This window comes from Watersipora subatra, chromosome 9 (genome assembly GCF_963576615.1).
Source record: "Watersipora subatra chromosome 9, tzWatSuba1.1, whole genome shotgun sequence".
Taxonomy (NCBI): domain Eukaryota; kingdom Metazoa; phylum Bryozoa; class Gymnolaemata; order Cheilostomatida; family Watersiporidae; genus Watersipora; species Watersipora subatra.
The window spans coordinates 28,772,201-28,790,232 of NC_088716.1; the positions used below are offsets into that span (position 1 = coordinate 28,772,201).

The 18,032-nt window shown below is 37.2% G+C and overlaps 1 protein-coding gene across 1 annotated transcript in view; it reads left to right on the plus strand.

The window, feature by feature from the left end:
• Positions 1-4,001: 4,001 nt before the first annotated feature.
• Positions 4,002-18,032, plus strand: part of LOC137404954 (tubulin--tyrosine ligase-like protein 12) — a 28,012-nt gene continuing 13,981 nt past the window's right edge. The window contains exons 1-6 of the mRNA XM_068091180.1: positions 4,002-4,133; positions 7,781-7,899; positions 11,299-11,500; positions 12,768-12,927; positions 15,174-15,313; positions 17,065-17,255. Of these exons, the coding sequence (XP_067947281.1) occupies positions 4,002-4,133; positions 7,781-7,899; positions 11,299-11,500; positions 12,768-12,927; positions 15,174-15,313; positions 17,065-17,255 (944 nt within the window). The remainder of the gene's footprint in view (positions 4,134-7,780; positions 7,900-11,298; positions 11,501-12,767; positions 12,928-15,173; positions 15,314-17,064; positions 17,256-18,032) is intronic.

Consider the following 18,032-nt stretch of genomic DNA (forward strand, 5'->3'; position numbering starts at 1 on the left):
TATAATGGCTTAATATTTTAATTGGCCATTTTGCATATATTCATATTTTGTCATTGTTTGAATAAATTGTCTTTTATTATTCATGTTGACAGCTTACTCATCGTACGCGCCAAATGACAGCATGCAGAAGAAACTTAGCACATTTGCTGCAGTTAGAATTTAAGTTCGATGTTTTGTTAAAAGAAGGACTGAATTAAACATGAAGTTGCAATTTTTCTTGAAAGTAACCTTAAAAACAACATAATATTTTCACGTTACGTTCAAGTTACTATTATCTATTTTATTGTTCTTTGCAAAGTGTAATTTAGTTTTCTCAGAAGTTAAATCATTATACATGCCACACCTTTTCGTTTTATGGTGTAAACATTATATGAGAGCAGTAAAAGCTAAACAAAAACGTTACATGTGTTTTTTTTTAATATCAAAGGGGCCACTGCTTTCTTTCCTGCGGAAAACGAGTCCATATGGCTCTTTGAGTGGAAAAGGTTGCATACCCCTCACAGGGCCATTCAGATGGAAAGGCCCTGAGTCACCTGGAGAGGCCCTGAGTCACCTGGAGAGGCCCTGAGTCACCTGGAGAGGCCCTGAGTCACCTGGAGAGGCCCTGAGTCACCTGGAGAGGCCCTGAGTCACCTGGAGAGGCCCTGAGTCAGCTGGAGAGGCCCTGAGTCAGCTGGAGAGGCCCTGAGTCAGCTGGAGAGGCCCTGAGTCAGCTGGAGAGGCCCTGAGTCACCTGGAGAGGCCCTGAGTCACCTGGAGAGGCCCTGAGTCACCTGGAGAGCTGGTGTGTGGCAGGTAAGTATAGTAAGTTGGGCAAGTGTACGGATTACAATTATTGCTGGTAGGTAATGTGGGAGTGTCACAGTTTGAACACTTATAGGGCCACTCACCGCAAATTTTAAAATAGCTTTTCAGAAAGTATAGATATTTTTCTATCATCTGGGATTTCATTTGTATAGCGATACATCTAGGATTATATTCAAAGTTTTATTCCAACAATTATAGCGAATAAAAAATAAAATATTTGTCAGTGGAGACGCATAACACTGTAACTTGAACGCAATAGCGGATCTCATAACGGGAGGGACAAATGGGTAGTAAGACTATTGATGTCATTTTGGAAAAATCTTTTTCTTTGAGCATTTTAACTAGGATCAAGCTTTTTCGATTCTAATGTTAAAACAACCTAGCAGTCCAATTCCTTAAAACAACAAACAAATTTTTAAATGGCCGAAAAATGTCTATTTTTGACAAGGTCTTAAAATTTGACTGGAGTGAACCTTTCACGGATAAAACTATTTGTAATTATCTTATCTGCAAAGTCATCATGCTGGTCTTGCATTAAACAAGCACTATTTTGATATTAGATATTAGTATGTCATGAAGATCTAGCTTGATCCTCACCAATAGTTAACTAGTCCTCTGGAAACATTATCTTGCATAATCATTATTTGTACAATAATTTCAGGACTCTGCAAGGTGGTGGAGTGATGCATTCAGTAGCGCACCTGGCTAACAAAGTTGTATGTCCAAGTTCAATCCCTGGGTAATGCAATCTTTTTTTCTGAACACCCCACAATATGTATGTATGTGGGGCATTATTCATCCAAGAAAATCACTATTTACTGCAAAGCCCAGTTCACCTGAGATTATCCAGTAATAAAAAAGCTGGCTTGCATAAAAAGCCAGTGGACTAGCTATCAAGACTCGCTCTATAAACAACAGCGATCCAGTGATGTAGGAGCGAGACAACCAGTGAAAGAGAACATGTAAATTGTGCTACTGAGTCTACGTACATTTTTCTCCAGCTCTTCAAAAACTCCAGCGGGTGGCCCAGGCAGACAGGGGCTATCAGAGGTCAGCAGAAGCTGGTAAGCAGTTATGGTTTGCGCACATGTGTTGGCAGTAGGGACTGTCGCATTGCTGTAAGGTCAGTTTTAGCTATCGGTGAAAGCTGGTGGCAAGGAAGTGTCATCGCTGCAGTTTAATGCTGCATAAGAACATGTTGTATTGCTGACATTGTACAGAGACTGCTGTCAGAGGCAGCGTTGCTTATATAGTCCAAAATTTAATCCTTGGTCTCAAACTCTCGATCCTGTTACTTATTTAGCTCCAATTTGAATTCAGCAAGTTATGAATTATTAAGTTCTTAATTACAAATGGAAGCAGCGGAGGCCGAGTTTAAACTTGATCTTCCTCAGGTATAATGCTGGCAGCTCATATAGCGGCAAGCATCCCCTCAATCATTACTGGTTTTAAATTTGTTTAGTCGAGTAGGATTACAGTTGACTCACAGTTACAATCTCAAAATGAATACGATTGTTACTTGTCAAAACGAATGCTATTACTGCACTGCATCCTGGTGGTTAGACCTGTTTCTTGATTTTCATGAGTTTTGAGGACATATATAAGACTTTTTAAAATACCCGCTGTCATTTGCCAATTATTAGCCTATAGTAAATATATGAGTGACACGGCAATACATGGCATGGCAATACAGCAGTTTTTGAAAATGTGAAAGTTACTGTTAGTATTACGACAGGTATTGCAATAATAAACGACTCTTATAAATAGCTATATATATACATGTATATCCAAGTGTTTGTTTGTTGGTTTGTGGTGTATCCAGTTATAGCGAGGAAATACACATGCTTGCACTGCCTGCAACTCACCTAGTAATAGCATAATATTGCAAAGATAAGCATATTAAGTATAATACTGTACTAACAAAGAGTTTAGTTCTTTCCTGTTGGCTCTAGCAGTGTGTACCACAAAAAGCATTTGCTTCCTCACATTCTGTTGGATTCAGCAGACAATAGTGATAAAGCAAATGCTGCAATCTGTAGGAGTTGTCACCTCACTCATACACTAGGAAGTTTCTACACACTCTTAGGAGCTGAGGTGAAAAAAATAGGTACATGTATACACCAAGCAGCCCTACCCGGATCTACGAATATACTCCAGAAGGTACTGTCTTTTCCAGCCTAGTTAAACTGGGTCGATAGCAAGAGTATATACCGGCTAATGATGTGACATTAAAAATATTTATAAATGATTTAAGATATCTACATATGCAGTAGATGCTGTAGAAGATTTTATATGTCTCAATCATGTACCAACTCTTGTGTAAAGAGCATTTATTCGCTTCATCTGCTTAGTTATACATAGCCAATTTTCTCCCTGTCTAGCTTTTTGTATACATGTGATTATAATCAGGTGTGCTTTATTCAGTAGGATTGTATGCAACCTGCTACTACCTGCCACTACCTCCTATATAAGTCGATGTCAATACACACAGTGGGCGCCTTCTGTGATTTTCTGCAACAATTAATACAAGTTGGAAAACTGCCAGCGTACTCTACCTTACAAGAAATACACCAGCAACAACTCCATTACACACGAGCACGTCATTTGCATGAGCAAGTGTTTTGCACCAGCAGGCAGTGACATCATTCGTTGGTAGTAATTAGTATTGGGACATACGTTGCTCGTATTACCCTCCCGGTAGCCGTTGTTATTTCCTCCGGTCAAACTCTGAAAAGTAAGATGTTCTAACAATTCTAACAATTTCATTTGGAATTGCTCTCTCTTTCCTTCGGAGAGACAATAACTACCAAATTAAGAAGAATATACAAGTCCCCCTTCCAAATCTGACTACAAATAAACCACCATAAATGTTACTCGAGAAGTCAATTCACTTGCAATCTACTTGACTATAACTGATATAATTTTATGCAACTACAGCAAAATCAAAAGTTTCTGATTTGAGCATTTATTACTGACGTGATTAGTAATGTAAACAAGTTTTCACTCATCTTTCGCCGAAGTGCCATCAGATTTTGCGAATGGCCGTGACCTAAACGTGATTTCGTGAACGAAACGCTCGTTGTCCAACTATCGAGTTACGGTACCTTAAATTAACCCACTCGGGCTTTTGTTCACAAGTATTAAGGAACGAAGTCTTTATTCAGTATTTCGTAGGTACCCATGTGCTATTTATGATGTCGCCTCTAAATCCAGTATCTGCTGGCGGAATTACATCTGACTTCTTAAAAGCGCACGAGCCTCAACTAAAATCGAACGGTATACCAGAGCTCTACTGGGAAGCTTTGTGCTACAAGCTTAAAAATGAGGTATAAGTGGTCAATCCAACATGTTCAAATTTAATCAGCTGTTGGGAACTTTTGTAGGTTGGTAAAACCAAAGCACTGCTGAGTACCAAGTAGGCAGGATACTCAGGCTGGATGTGTGCACTTTTGTTTGATCTAAAAGCTTGCACGACAAATATTTTTTAAACTATGGGTACACTTGTAGTACAAATGTTTTAGACGCTATACCAATAAACTTGCCATTCTAATATTTGGTGTACACGTAATATCATCATAGTGAAAATTACTTGACCGTAACAAAAGCCGTCACATTTTCAATGAGCAGTTGTATAGCCTATTATAGGTATAGCTTCGTGTGGGCACAGTTGTTGTAAGCATGATTCAAACAATTATTTTACAATTTGTTTGAAAGATAGGTAGAAGCATGGGCTAGCCTAGCCCCGCACTCAAGGATTTCCGCCACATCCACCAACCCCACACACACTTAACACACTACATAAACAACAGGGTATACTCCCTAATCACGGTCTTCCGCACAAATATTCAAAAATACCAAAAGATGTCAATTCTATCGGCCAGACACAACCTACTAATGGATGAGCAACCTATTAATGTATCCAAATACCTCATACAAAATAGGCCAACCAAGTTACATAATGGGTAATACCCATTTTTTTTTCTGGAGATATACCTGCTCGCGATTTTTAGCCAAGAATAACCATGGTTCATCATACACCAAAATGTCTCTCACGGGTTCCGGAGGTAGCCCGTACTGTAAATTAAGTTTGGGTGTCCATATAAACACCCGGCCCCGAATAGAGGCTACAATGTAAGCCAATCACAACACAGTTTAACAACCATACAATACCCACGTGCTAGTTGTAGTAGTAGTGGAGTGGTAGTTCATTTGTGTGATCATGATTTATTCAATACATGAATGAGGGAACCAGAAAAAAATGTTCTTATTAAAGCCAGTGAGTTGAATTTGATTGGGCTTAAAAATAGTTTAAGTTTCGGTACAGGAGCAATGGCCCACTCGATAATGCCAGATAACAGACTACTTCCGGAACCCTTGAGAGCCATTTTGGTGTATGATGAACCCTGGTTATTCTTGGCCAAAAATTGTGGGCAGGTATATTTCCAGAGAAAAAAATGGGTATTAGCCATTATGTAACTTAGTTGGCCTATTTTATATGAGGTATTCGGATACATTAATAAGTTGTTCATCCATTAGTAGGTTGTGTTTGGCCGATAGAATTGACATACGTTGGTATTTTTGAATATTCGTGTGGAAGACCGCGATTAGTGAGTCTACGCTGTTGTTTATGTTTTGTGTGTGAGGGGTTGGTGGGTGGGACAGAAATCCTTGAGTGCGGGACTAGGCTAGCCCATTGGTAGAAGTATATGTTTAGTTTGATGCATAATAATTTATTAAATATTTATTCAAATAAAAAATCATTCATAATTGTTATATTTATAAAACATAGTAATAACAATATCAAACAACCTAATGTGAGTAATGTCACACAAAGGACATGAAACAACTTGCAAAGGTACTCACTCAGGTTGACTTAGGTTGACTTGCAACAAAATTCACATTACAGTTATTTGCTATCAAAAGATTCACCGTTTTACTCTGCTGTGTTGTAGGTGCAAAATATGTGGAAATGTGATTACAAGCTCTTAAATGCTCAAAAACGAACAGTTAATCGCCACCATCACGAGACTGCCGTAGATTAAAATCTATTTCCAAAATGGCTCAAATGGGACGTAGTTGTGCAAGATGGCTTCTGTTTACACTTTCACACAACCTCATTCGTCGAAATATTTTCACAAATATACTTCACGCGTTCAATAAAGCCATGTCTATTGTTCTTACGCGTCTATTTCATTGTAATGCTGTCACTTTCAGCACTGATATCTTATAACCTACTTTGAAAATTCGTTTAATTTTTTAACCTTAGCTCGAAGGAGTACATATCATTGTCTGATAAACATGACGAGCCTGTTGGTCACCTGTGATAATCGCAAAATGCTGCAGAAATTATTCGCAAAGTTTGGGTCACATGGTCAGATTACGACTAGACGATTAGACCAAGCCGAAACAAAGCTGTAAAGTAGCAAGCATTTATATTTGATATGGGGTCTTCGGTAAAACCCGAAGTGTTTGTCATAAACTAGTGCTACGAGAAGTTTTATATTGAGCCTTTTATTGGCCTTTCAATTCACGCGATAACACCGTGTGTCAAAATAATAACCAAATGTATTGCCTTCGTCAGAGAAATAAACTGATTTCAATCTACGGCAGTTTCGTGATGGCTGCGATTAACTGTTCGTTTTCGAGCTTTTAAAAGCTTGTAATCACATTTCCACATATTTTGCACCTACAACACGGCAGAGTAAGACATGGTGAATCTTTTGATACCAAATAACTGTAATGTGAATTTTGTTGCAAATCAACTTTTAGGGATTTTTTATCTAAGAAGTAAAATCAGGGCAACTCCCGAACCAGGCCAAACAGGAACTGAGGCTTGGGTATAGCAGCTTAGGCACCTTCAATTTAACTACACTTCCGTCACTGCCAGCGTAAAAGCCATTAATACAGACTCGCTATCACACAACCGATAGAAGACTGTGGATATGCCAACGCAACACCCTAATCCTAACACAAGAGCTAATCAATCAGACTCTGTATAACAGCCGATAGCAAACTGTATACACTAGCGCAACCCCAACGAGAGCCGATAATACAGACTATATACTATAGCCGATAGCAATCTGTACATATACCAGCGCAAATCTAGTAAAAGAGCCGATAATACAGACTCTATATACTACAGCCGATAGCAGACTGTACTTCTATCACACCTTTTAAGCCAAGCTGACTAAGTTACAAAAGAAGATGTGTTGTACTTGAATAAATTTATTGTGATATCATATTATGCCTCACCATACTAGCCAAGGCTCGACTGCCCTTCAAATGCAAAACAACTGTTTATATAAGCGAGCAGATGCAAACGGCTTATGTTTGGTGGTTACGGATAGTTGAAATTTGTTGGTCAAAATGGCAGTTATTTTTTAAAAGAACAATTGCTATTTACAAGTAAATACATGACATAAAAAATGCCTTTTGTAATGCCTTAGTTAATATGGAAAAAGAGTTAGAATATTTGTTGATTGTTTGTTTTATTACTTTCTCTACTTTTGAGTGATTTTCTACTTGTAAGTCCAAAAAAGCGGGTGCCTTATACTTCTTACGTTCTTATTCTCGAGGGCGCCTTAAGGGAAACACGTTATTAGCCCATACTTAGCCGATTAGCATGATCACTTAGCCGATTCCAACGTTAACCGTTGGAACATGTTATTATCTGAATTCTTTAGTCAAATAAATAGCCTCAATTGACTCGCTAGTGCTTTTAGCCTGTGCTTCCATTCTTTCTTCGGCTCTTTTCCGTGCCGCCAACATTGATTGAGAAGTCCTTTCGCTGTAGTGGTGGAAAGTATTTTTCGTAAATTTTACGCAAATTCACTATATCTATATACTCTTTGAATTGACTGATTGTAAAGAGTTTTATGCAGAATAAAAGGCTGTTCACATTGATCACTCAAGTTGCACATAATGTTTCACTGTTAAACCTGAAATATTATCACGTAGCACTTATTTATTATAGATATTTGATGCTGGCCTGCATTTCCAGCTTCAACAAGTACAATATGAAGATAGTGATGAAACTGGATGGAACGTAGCTGTATCTAATCCTGATGGCGTACTTCAGGGTGACAGCAACAGGTGATAACTGACTAGGAACTATATTCAAAGGTTGACTGATAGAATTTTCAAATTACATATATCTTCTATATATATATATATATATATATATATATATACATCTCAAAGTCCGTCTTTCGGTTTGTCCAGCTATAGCTATCCAAATCTAGGAATGCTGGATTTGATCTCGGAACCTCCCGTTCACCACACAAAAACCTAACCAATTAAACTATGTGAGGTGCAATGAGTTCATTAGACGATATGAGTCGTTATGACGGTTAAAATAAGCATAGCTCTTTGTGTTACGCAATGTCACTAAAGTTTGCTCACACGGCTATTATTAGTAAGTTGAGCAGTACAGATAGTAGCTTACTCAAATTAGTCATTGGCAATGTGCCAGGCTAATGGCAAGTGGCAGGCAACTACATTACCTGCCATTGTTTATAAGCAGTTTTTTAATGCCTGTGCAACGCCGGGCATTCGGCTAGTATATCTATACATTTAAGTATTTGTTGGTCTGTCATCCGTATGTCCAGTTATAGCGATAAAGTTATACGTAGAAACGAAAAAATCTGCTTCAAATTGAAATTCAACTCTAAAACTCCAGTTTTGCAGACAGGTGCGCTAAACATTACGTCGCGCTGCCACCTTGCCATATTATGGAATAGTTGGGTGCATGCTTATTACGCCTTGCAATCTTTTATGGCAATTAGTTAAAATATGCACACTTCTCACTTCAGCTAGCACACTTGAACTACTAGAAGTAAAAGATGTGCCCAGATTTTTCCAAAATGCCATAAATATATGTAGGCCTATATATAATATATGAAATATATGAAATAAACAAACACCATTTAAAAGTTACAATGGTTAATGTTACATGTGTTGACTGAAAATAAATTTTTTATGCAAAAAACCTTTTTATTACCCATTCAACGCCGAGAATTCAGTTGTCTATTTATAAAAAATAATTGTGATATCTAGTTTCGTAGCAATGTTTTTGATATCGGTAGAGCGAAAAACCGGTTTTGGAAACAAAAACACTCTAGATGCAAGCTCTTAGTCGTGACATAAGGAGATCGTTTTGTTAGCAAACCACAGACATGCATTACGATGTCAATGTCAACAATTAGTCAACATGTGAATGCAGGCAAAAACACTTCTGCTGGCCACCATTCTTGTACCCTTTCTTCTTCTGGTCGCGACGCTACATCATTCCGGTTACCCACCATGGCAGCTGATTATATTGGAAAGTCGAAGCAGATTTCACAAATACTTAACAAATCTGCATTATATTTGTTTATCCCGCATTAATTTGTGAATGCTGGTTATAGAAATACACTAATCGCTTTGTGGATATCATTTCATGGAGCAAGAACTTCTTCCTTCACATAGATTGGAAATTTGAGAAATTGTCCATAAAGGTTAGCTGCTTTTTGAGGTCTTATGTTTGAAAGTTGTCAACATGAGCTCTGCTTTCATGAATAAGGCATTTGAATGCACAATTTGTGGATGTTCTAATTCAAACAAGAGCGACTTTCATATGATTGTATCGCATTGCAGCCGTTTCCAGTCAACATTTTACAAAGATGTGAATCTTTCTGTCCATTTTCCAGAGTTTGAAGTATTGATAAACCTAGTATTAGGTCAAAATTACATAAAATATTTTTCAAACCTGCAATAGAATAAATCTGCAATATCATCTGCTATTGTTAATACAATAATATTATGTGCTGTTAGTGAGCATGTTAGCAAAACATCATGTCCGGTTTAGATTATCTTTGTGTGTAATTCTTGGATGAAGCTTGTCCCATCAATCTGGTTTGTACTGAGGCCGGCCGACTTGAAGGAGAGTGAAACTGCGACTCTCCTTTTCCATTTAGATCAGTAGGCAGTTTTAAACATGCCCTCATGGCGTATTTGGTGTATTTAGTTTACCGTTAGACAGAGGTCCAACTCAAAATATCGTTGAATCTGCAACCCACCCGTTGGTGTCAAACACTGCTCTTACCATTCAGGTCCAGATAACCTCACCATCTACACTCACCCTGACACTAGAGTTTTGTTTGAAGCAAGTCTACACTACATTTGCATGTTTTAAAGACTGGTCCTCCTTAACATACTACTAATACTACCAATATTTGATCCTTCAACAGCATCCTTTTTATTCGAAGTGAACCTTCGGAAGAATACTTCGTTGAACGGGAGCAACCTGAAAAGATTTCATGCGCACCTATCGTGACCATGACCGGCACGCATGAAATGCGCTCATGATGGTCAACCAGTTAATCTGGTTGCCCCATTTCTGGTTGACCCATATCTAGTTGACCCATTTCTGGTTGACCCACACTTAAGACACACTTAAAGCTAAGTTTTAGTATGTACTGTTCATGTATTTTCAACTATTTTACTGAATTTCAACTTTTTATCGTTAAAATTTTATCACTTATTAGTTTTCGGCTTCGTTTTTAATGTAATCGTCGCCAGTCTCATTAAAACCAATTTCAACCTAGTTCGACAAGAAAGCCTGAACAACGCTGTTTTCGTAATCAAATGGATTTTGGTTAGCAGGGTAAGAAAAGTTGTCTGACCGCTGACCCTTCTTTCTGAAGAGACAGCAACTTAAATTTGCTACTAGTTTCGAAGGGAAATATTACCATTTCACCCACGAGAATTGCTGAACTGAGAGAACTGTTTTTGGCGAACAGCATTTTGGCGTCTTTGTTACTTTGACATACGTAATAAGCACACTGACTGATAAATTGAACTCAGGCGAAAATTTTGTTGAATTCGTATGGTGAAATAAGATTCATATGGTGAGGTGTAAAAAATTATGTTCCATTTCGTAAGGTGAAAAAAGCGTATATCAGGTTAATCGTAATCCTGAGGGTGCACTGTATCTGATTGACCCATATTTGGTTGACCCATTTCTGATTAACCCAAATTTGGTTGACCCATTTCTGATTAACCCATATCTGATTGACCCATATCTGGCTTGTGCTCACGATCGATCGCTTATTTTGGTTTATATCAGTGTGTTATTATAAAGTTAATTTAAACTAATTCAATTTTATACAAAATTACTACATTTATAAAACAAAAAACCTCATGAAAGGTTTACTGACATTGTAAATAATTAATGACAGACGGAATGAATAAGTTGGCAAGCGTCATAGCATGTAATATTTACATGTTAGTTTATTGGCTTGTGAACCTGCTTCGATTTTGACATTAGAACTCAACTAGGATTCATGACATTCTGTTCCGCACAATCTGCTCTAACTGTTGCGCAACTTGTCCAATTGCGTCATCAAAAAGTCACCTTCAGAGCATGAGAAACAGTAATTCTCGCTTGTTAGCTGTTGTTTCACCACAGAATTGAGGAACGTCTCCTAGAATCGACTTACTGATTGCTTACAGTATATTCCTCGTGGATCATGCGTGGACATATGACATGACGAATGCACATACAATGCTCTCTAATGTTGATGGACTCGCGGAAAGAATGTGTCAACTCATGGATTGTGAGGCAGAGACTGATGACAAGGAGGCTAAAGTGAACAGTGTGCTGGAGAATATGTGGCAATACAACCAGACATACAGCTTCTCCGGCTTCCAAAGGGTAACGTAATGAATGATTAAACAGACTTGCTGTATGACATCAACCCTGGCATACCTGTACGTCGTCTGCCATATACAGTCATTAGCTATAACCTTAACCCTTTCGGCCGAGGGACTGCCATAGACGCATTTTTGCGACTTTCCCAGCAATTGCATTGTAACTTGATTTTATTATTCGTTGACAACATAACCCACGGCCTTTAAGACTTTTATGAAATTGACAGTGTTGTCCGAAGATTTCTCTATAAAATTAGCCTAAAACAATGAGGCAATTTTAAACTTTTGTTTGAGAATTTTAGAAAACAAGTCAGAAAACAGGTAATTAGTTATGTGGATGACATTATAGCCAATTCAGATTCAGATTTTTGTGATTATACAGATAATTAAAGTAGCAGCACTGTCTCTGATAATGGTAAAAGTAATAGTTTTGTAAGAGTAAGGAACATTGTGGAGGATCCTTTTAGCTTTGCATCGATCGAACTTCGCATAGCTTTATCATCACACAAAGTATAGATCCATTGAATTTTTGTATAGCGGTGTTGGTTACAATGTTGGCAAAATAAAATATGTAACAAACATGTTCTAGATGGAGATTGAAATTGAAAAAATACTGTATACATATCATGAAGCAATATCGGCAGTTTTCGGTAAAATGACTGGTACTAGGCCGATAGCCATATTTGTACATGGATGGCAGTGAAAGGGTTAAAGGCTCGTGCACGCTATCTCTCAAATCAGTGTTTAGCTGTGCGATGGACTGCAACGATTAGCTACTATGACGTCATCACCAATGATAAGGTGTACACACTATGAGTGATGAGCTGTAGGTGATCGCTAACTAACAACCAATTAAAAATTACGAAATTGCATCGGTGTTATGCGGGTTTGTTACGGGTTGTTTGTTGCGGGTCTTTTTGTTATCTTTTAATTAGCTGATCATGCAGTTCATCACGAGTGTAGTTTTTCGCCATGCTTGCGAATCTGAATTGACACCAATTTTCACAACTGTTGAAATTGGATCCGATGCGGTCAACAAACACCCAATCAAGATGCTAACAGTTGCGATCATCGGTGTCAAAGTTCAACATGTTGAAAGTCCATCGCATCGTCGCTAGCAACGATTAAGTTGGCGGCTCATCGCAAAATGACGTCATAGCAGCCCATCGTTGCGGTCAATCACACAGCTAATCGTCGATTTGAGCGATAGTGTGCACGGGCCGTAACGCTTCCCAAGGAATCGAATTTATGAATAAGCAAATCTTTTACAGGACGCCGCTGAGGCAGCTCCGGTTTGGTACGTTTTGGATGAGTTCGGGAGCCGCATACAGCACTCCGACGATCCTAGCATTAAGATGGTCCCATTCTTCTATGCTGATACGAATACTGCTTACAGCGTCTTCTGGCTTCTGAGGGATTTACGGGAGGAAGGTATGTGCTGGCCTTGGTTCTAGTTTATGAAGGCAGGGCTTGTTACTAGTACTCCAATCCACTTTATAGAATATAGAACAGAGCAAAGAGAGCTTTCTCTTTTTATAAGTATAACTTTAATTTACCATTCTCTATTTTATTCTTAATTTATTTTTGTCTAATGATCTAATTTGGTTTGAATGGCCTTGACCAGTGATGATAATGTTCATATATACATGTATATCTAGAAATAGCTTATTTTCATTGAAATAGTGAAAACTTTAGCTAGAAAAATAGAAAATTTTGAGAAGATTTGAGTCATAGAAGATCGTGAATGTGATGTAACAATGGACATTTGACCAATCAAAATGTGTAATAGCACATTGTTTGAGTTGCCTTACTTCCGATAGGGACAAATATATTGAGGTGTCACCAGCTTTTATACTGCCATCTGAGGCTAACAGGGCTGTAGAGGTTTTATTAAAATATCAATGATCTGCTTAGGAATAGGGCAGCTTAGGTGATGCTTGGAACACATGGTTGGATACAGTCTTGAAAATCATACATGTTTCTTTGTTCCTTTTTAGTTTAAGTTTCCTTCCTTAGTTCATCAGGAAGAATGGATGTGAATGCTTGAAACTAATTATCTGAGAAAACGAAATGTAAATTCAAAGGGTTACTTGCATCAAATTTTAAAAAGTTTTATCGGAAAATTTAGATGTCTTTCTATCATGTGAGATTTCGTATGTTGTTTTAACAGGGCAGTTAGAGGTGATCAGACTGCCAGGATGATTCAAGATTAAAATCGACAAAACTTGAGAGTAATTAAAACGCTCAGAAGAAATAGACACCTAAAAATGTCGTCACTTGTGTTTTCTGTTTGTCCTTCTCATTATGACATCGACCATTGCGGTCAAATTGCAGTGTTAAGTCTTTCTATTGACATGTACTTTATTTTGTATTTGCTATAATTGTTGGAATAAAACTTCAAATATAGTTTCAGAGACATTTTTATAGATGTTTCAAATAATTTAAAGATAGGTTAGTCAGAAATCATCCCATTTTTTCTCTAACTGCCGTGTAAACATATGTGTGCCGATGAGACCACACATGATGTGTTTATCACCTACAAACATGCACAACTATTGACTTTATCTTTGCCGAAGTCTGGGCACAATTTTAACTGCTATCAATTTTTACCGATTTTAATCTTAAAACATCCTGGCAATCAGATCACTTCAAACAACATACAAAATCTCAAATGCTAAAAAGATATATAAACTATCCGATGAAATTTTTTCAAATTGAAGCTATGTATCTGTAAATGCATTTTTAAATATACACATCGTGCCAGTAACGAGCCTTAAAGGTTGGCTTGCAACAAAATTCTCATTACAGTTATTTGGTATCAAAAGATTCACCATGTCTTACTCTGTTGTGTTGTAGGTGCCAAATATGTGGAAATGTGAATACAAGCTCTTAAAATCTCAAAAACGAAAAGCCGCCGTAGATTGGAATCTGTTTATTTCTCTGACGTAGTCATGACAGTTTGGTTATTGTCTTGTCACGTGATGTTCTCATGTGAATTGAAAGGCCAATAAAAAGCTCAATATAAACTTATCGAAGCACTAGTTTATGACAAACACTTCGGGTTTTACCAAAGACCCCGTATCAAATATAGGTGCTCGCTACTTTACAGTTTTGTTTCGGCTTGAACTACTCGTCAAGTCGTAATCTGATCATGTGACCCAATACTTCGAAAATAATTTTTGCAGCACTTTTCGATTATCACAGTTGACCAACAGGCTCGTCATGATTATCAGACAATGATATGCACTTCTTCGAGGTAAGGTTAAAAAGTTTAACGAATTTTTACGGTAAGTTATAAGATATCAGTGCTAAAAGTGACAGCATTACAATGACGATAAAATAGACGCGTAAGAACAATAGTCATGGTTTTATTGAATGCGTGAAGCATATTTGTGAAAATATTTCGGCGAATAAGGTTGCATGAAAGTGTAAACAGAAACCATCTCTCACAACTACGTCACATTTGAGCCGTTTTGGAAAGAGAATCCAAACTACGGCGGTCTCGTGTGGCTGCGATTGACTGTTTGTTTTTTGAGCTTTTAAGAGCTTGTGATCATATTCCCACATATTTTGCACCTACAACACAACAGAGTAAGACATGGTGAATCTTTTGATACCAAATAACTGTAATGTGAATTTTGTTGCAAGTCAACCTTTAAGATCATGTGTCATGGTAGATGAGGTGACCAGAGACTTTATGCCACACATACCTCTCACTGAAACAATTTCCAGGCAGGCCCATCTCCTGCCCTGGATGCACTATGACTTCTCAGAAGCCAATGAAGAGGTCGAGGAACCCGGAGCTGACTATTTCAAAGTATGTAAAGAACATAACTTTAGCTGAAAATAGCAAATACTTGCAGAGTCTTGTAAACCTTTTTACCACAATTAACTTTTTCGCTACTAAATTAATTTAATTATTTAATTAATTAATTCCTTCACCAGGACATAATTACATAAATTACATATTCGGCAGAACCTAGTATTTGACAAGGGCGCATTTAAGTTGCCATAAATTTTGAATCACAGTCTATAAAAAATATTTCGATACCAAATTAATCAGCACAACATTTTACATGAGCCCATACTATAAAAAGGCTACAAATGTGTTGCAGAATGAACTTTTTTTGCCATTTCCGCTATTACTGTGATCATATTCTGAGTTGGACGAGTTTTCAATATTATTACAGCTTACGGGGCATTATTATTACAGCTAAAAATAAAATAATCACTTTCAGTAAAACTATTGTTCAATAAAAATCACCCAAGGTTTAGTGATCTACAATTAGTGAAACCTTTGTAGCTGCAATGCGTTCGACTTGAATCATTGCCAAGAAAAAATTGAGATAAAAAAGTAAAGATTTTGTGCCGCAAAACTAAGCTCAAGATGGGCTGTAAATATATTGTCTTTCAGTTCAGCGCATGGTTCAGTTCAAACACAGTGCCAAGCCACACCCGGTTTTGGTACATGTAGAGTTATGAATTGTCACAGTGGTCATCGAGCTTCTATCTTTAAGCCCACTCATATGGAATACCACTACAGTTGAACCTCGAATCAGGAACAATCGTAAAATGAAATAAATATTTTTCAAAATGCAGTTTTTCTACAGATCAAAAATTTCGCAATATTGTAATATTAAAAGAAATGCATTATATATGGGAAATATATATTATAGTATGGGAAAAATAAACTGTGTGTCACATGACCTACAAGTTGAAAACAGGTGAATTGTGGAGAAGTAACCGGTATGTCACATAGTCATTACTCTAGAAAGGCTTATTTATAATTTTTATATTTTTATGGTTCACTGCTTTCCTACTGTTTTCTACTTTGACTCATTCCTAGTTTTTGCTATCTTCTCATCATTGTTATTGTTGCTATCTTCCCCTCATTGTTATTGTTGTTATCTTCCCCTCATTGTTATTGTTGCTATCTTCCCCTCATTGTTATTGTTGCTATCTTCCCATCATTGTTATTGTTGCTATCTTCCCATCATTGTTATTGTTGCTATCTTCCCCTCATTGTTATTGTTGTTATCTTCCCATCATTGTTATTGTTGTTATCTTCCCCTCATTGTTATTGTTGCTATCTTCCCCTCATTGTTATTGTTGTTATCTTCCCATCATTGTTATTGTTGCTATCTTCCCCTCATTGTTATTGTTGCTATCTTCCCCTCATTGTTATTGTTGCTATCTTCCCCTCATTGTTATTGTTGTTATCTTCCCCTCATTGTTATTGTTGCTATCTTCCCCTCATTGTTATTGTTGCTATCTTCCCCTCATTGTTATTGTTGCTATCTTCCCATCATTGTTATTGTTGTGTCGCAGAATGATGGTGAGTTGATGCACAGATTTGCCTAATCACTCTACCCATACCTTCTCAGTTGTCTATTGGAGACACTGATTTCTCCACATTGAACTCTCTACATTGACTTCTTCGCATTGATATCTTTACTTGATATCTCCGCATTATCAGCTTTTTGCACAGCTAGTTTTCAGGTTCTTTTCACTTGAACATTTCTGCGTATCTTAATACTTTGGTTCTCATAGTTATCTACTGCGTTTCAGCTCTCAAGGTTTGGGGGAATGGATTTCACACTAGTGAATGAGGAGAAGAGTTTGCCGACCGATAAACAAATACTTGTCTGGACGAACCACCATGTGCTTGTCGAGTATCTCACACACGACAGGTTTAAACTAACTGACTGCAGAGAGGAAGCAGATATTATATGGCAACTGGATTCCATCAAGGACTTCAGGTATCCCTCCTCTCTTTTGACTTGCTGATAAAAACTTTATTCTAATTGGTAAATCTCTCTTTTTTTCATTCCAAATTCAAAAGCAATAATCTAAAAACAAGTTGTCTGCTCTTGGTAAACTAGTTGCATGAGTAGACAACTCTTCTTGCAAGCTTTGAACTGGTTCAAATTAATAAATCTGTTGTGCATAGTGAAAGTAGGTCATCCAGATGGTAAAGACAATTTAGTCGACATAAAACAACATAGATCAACATAAACTTTTTTTATGGAAATTCCACTTAACGTAAAAAATTCATGTCAAGTTTTTGCATCGTATTATGTAACAAATTCCATTTAACGTAAAGTGTCAAGTTAGTGCAAGTTCTCAGATTCGATTCAAATAACAAGAATGTCATAGTTAGCCTTAAATGTATCGTTTTTCTCTGTTGCCACGCTTGAGAGAGAAGATGACGGATAGAATCATTTGAGGTATATATTATATACTCAGGTTTTTACTTTATTTTAGAAATATGCTATATTTTTCTTATTTTCTATGCAAAACAAACATTGCTGCGGAAAAGAAAGGAAAAAATTGACATTAATTGGCATTGAAGGTGGGCTCTCTCCTTAACTTAACGTAAAGTTACCGTAATAATGGACCCGAAACCAATTGTAAACCGAGTTGTCAATACAAACCAATAATATCACAGTTACTGTACATATAATGGTGGGGCTGCACTCAGCATTTTTCTGAAATATACATTAATTGAAAATTATATTATCTGCATTGCCTTAATG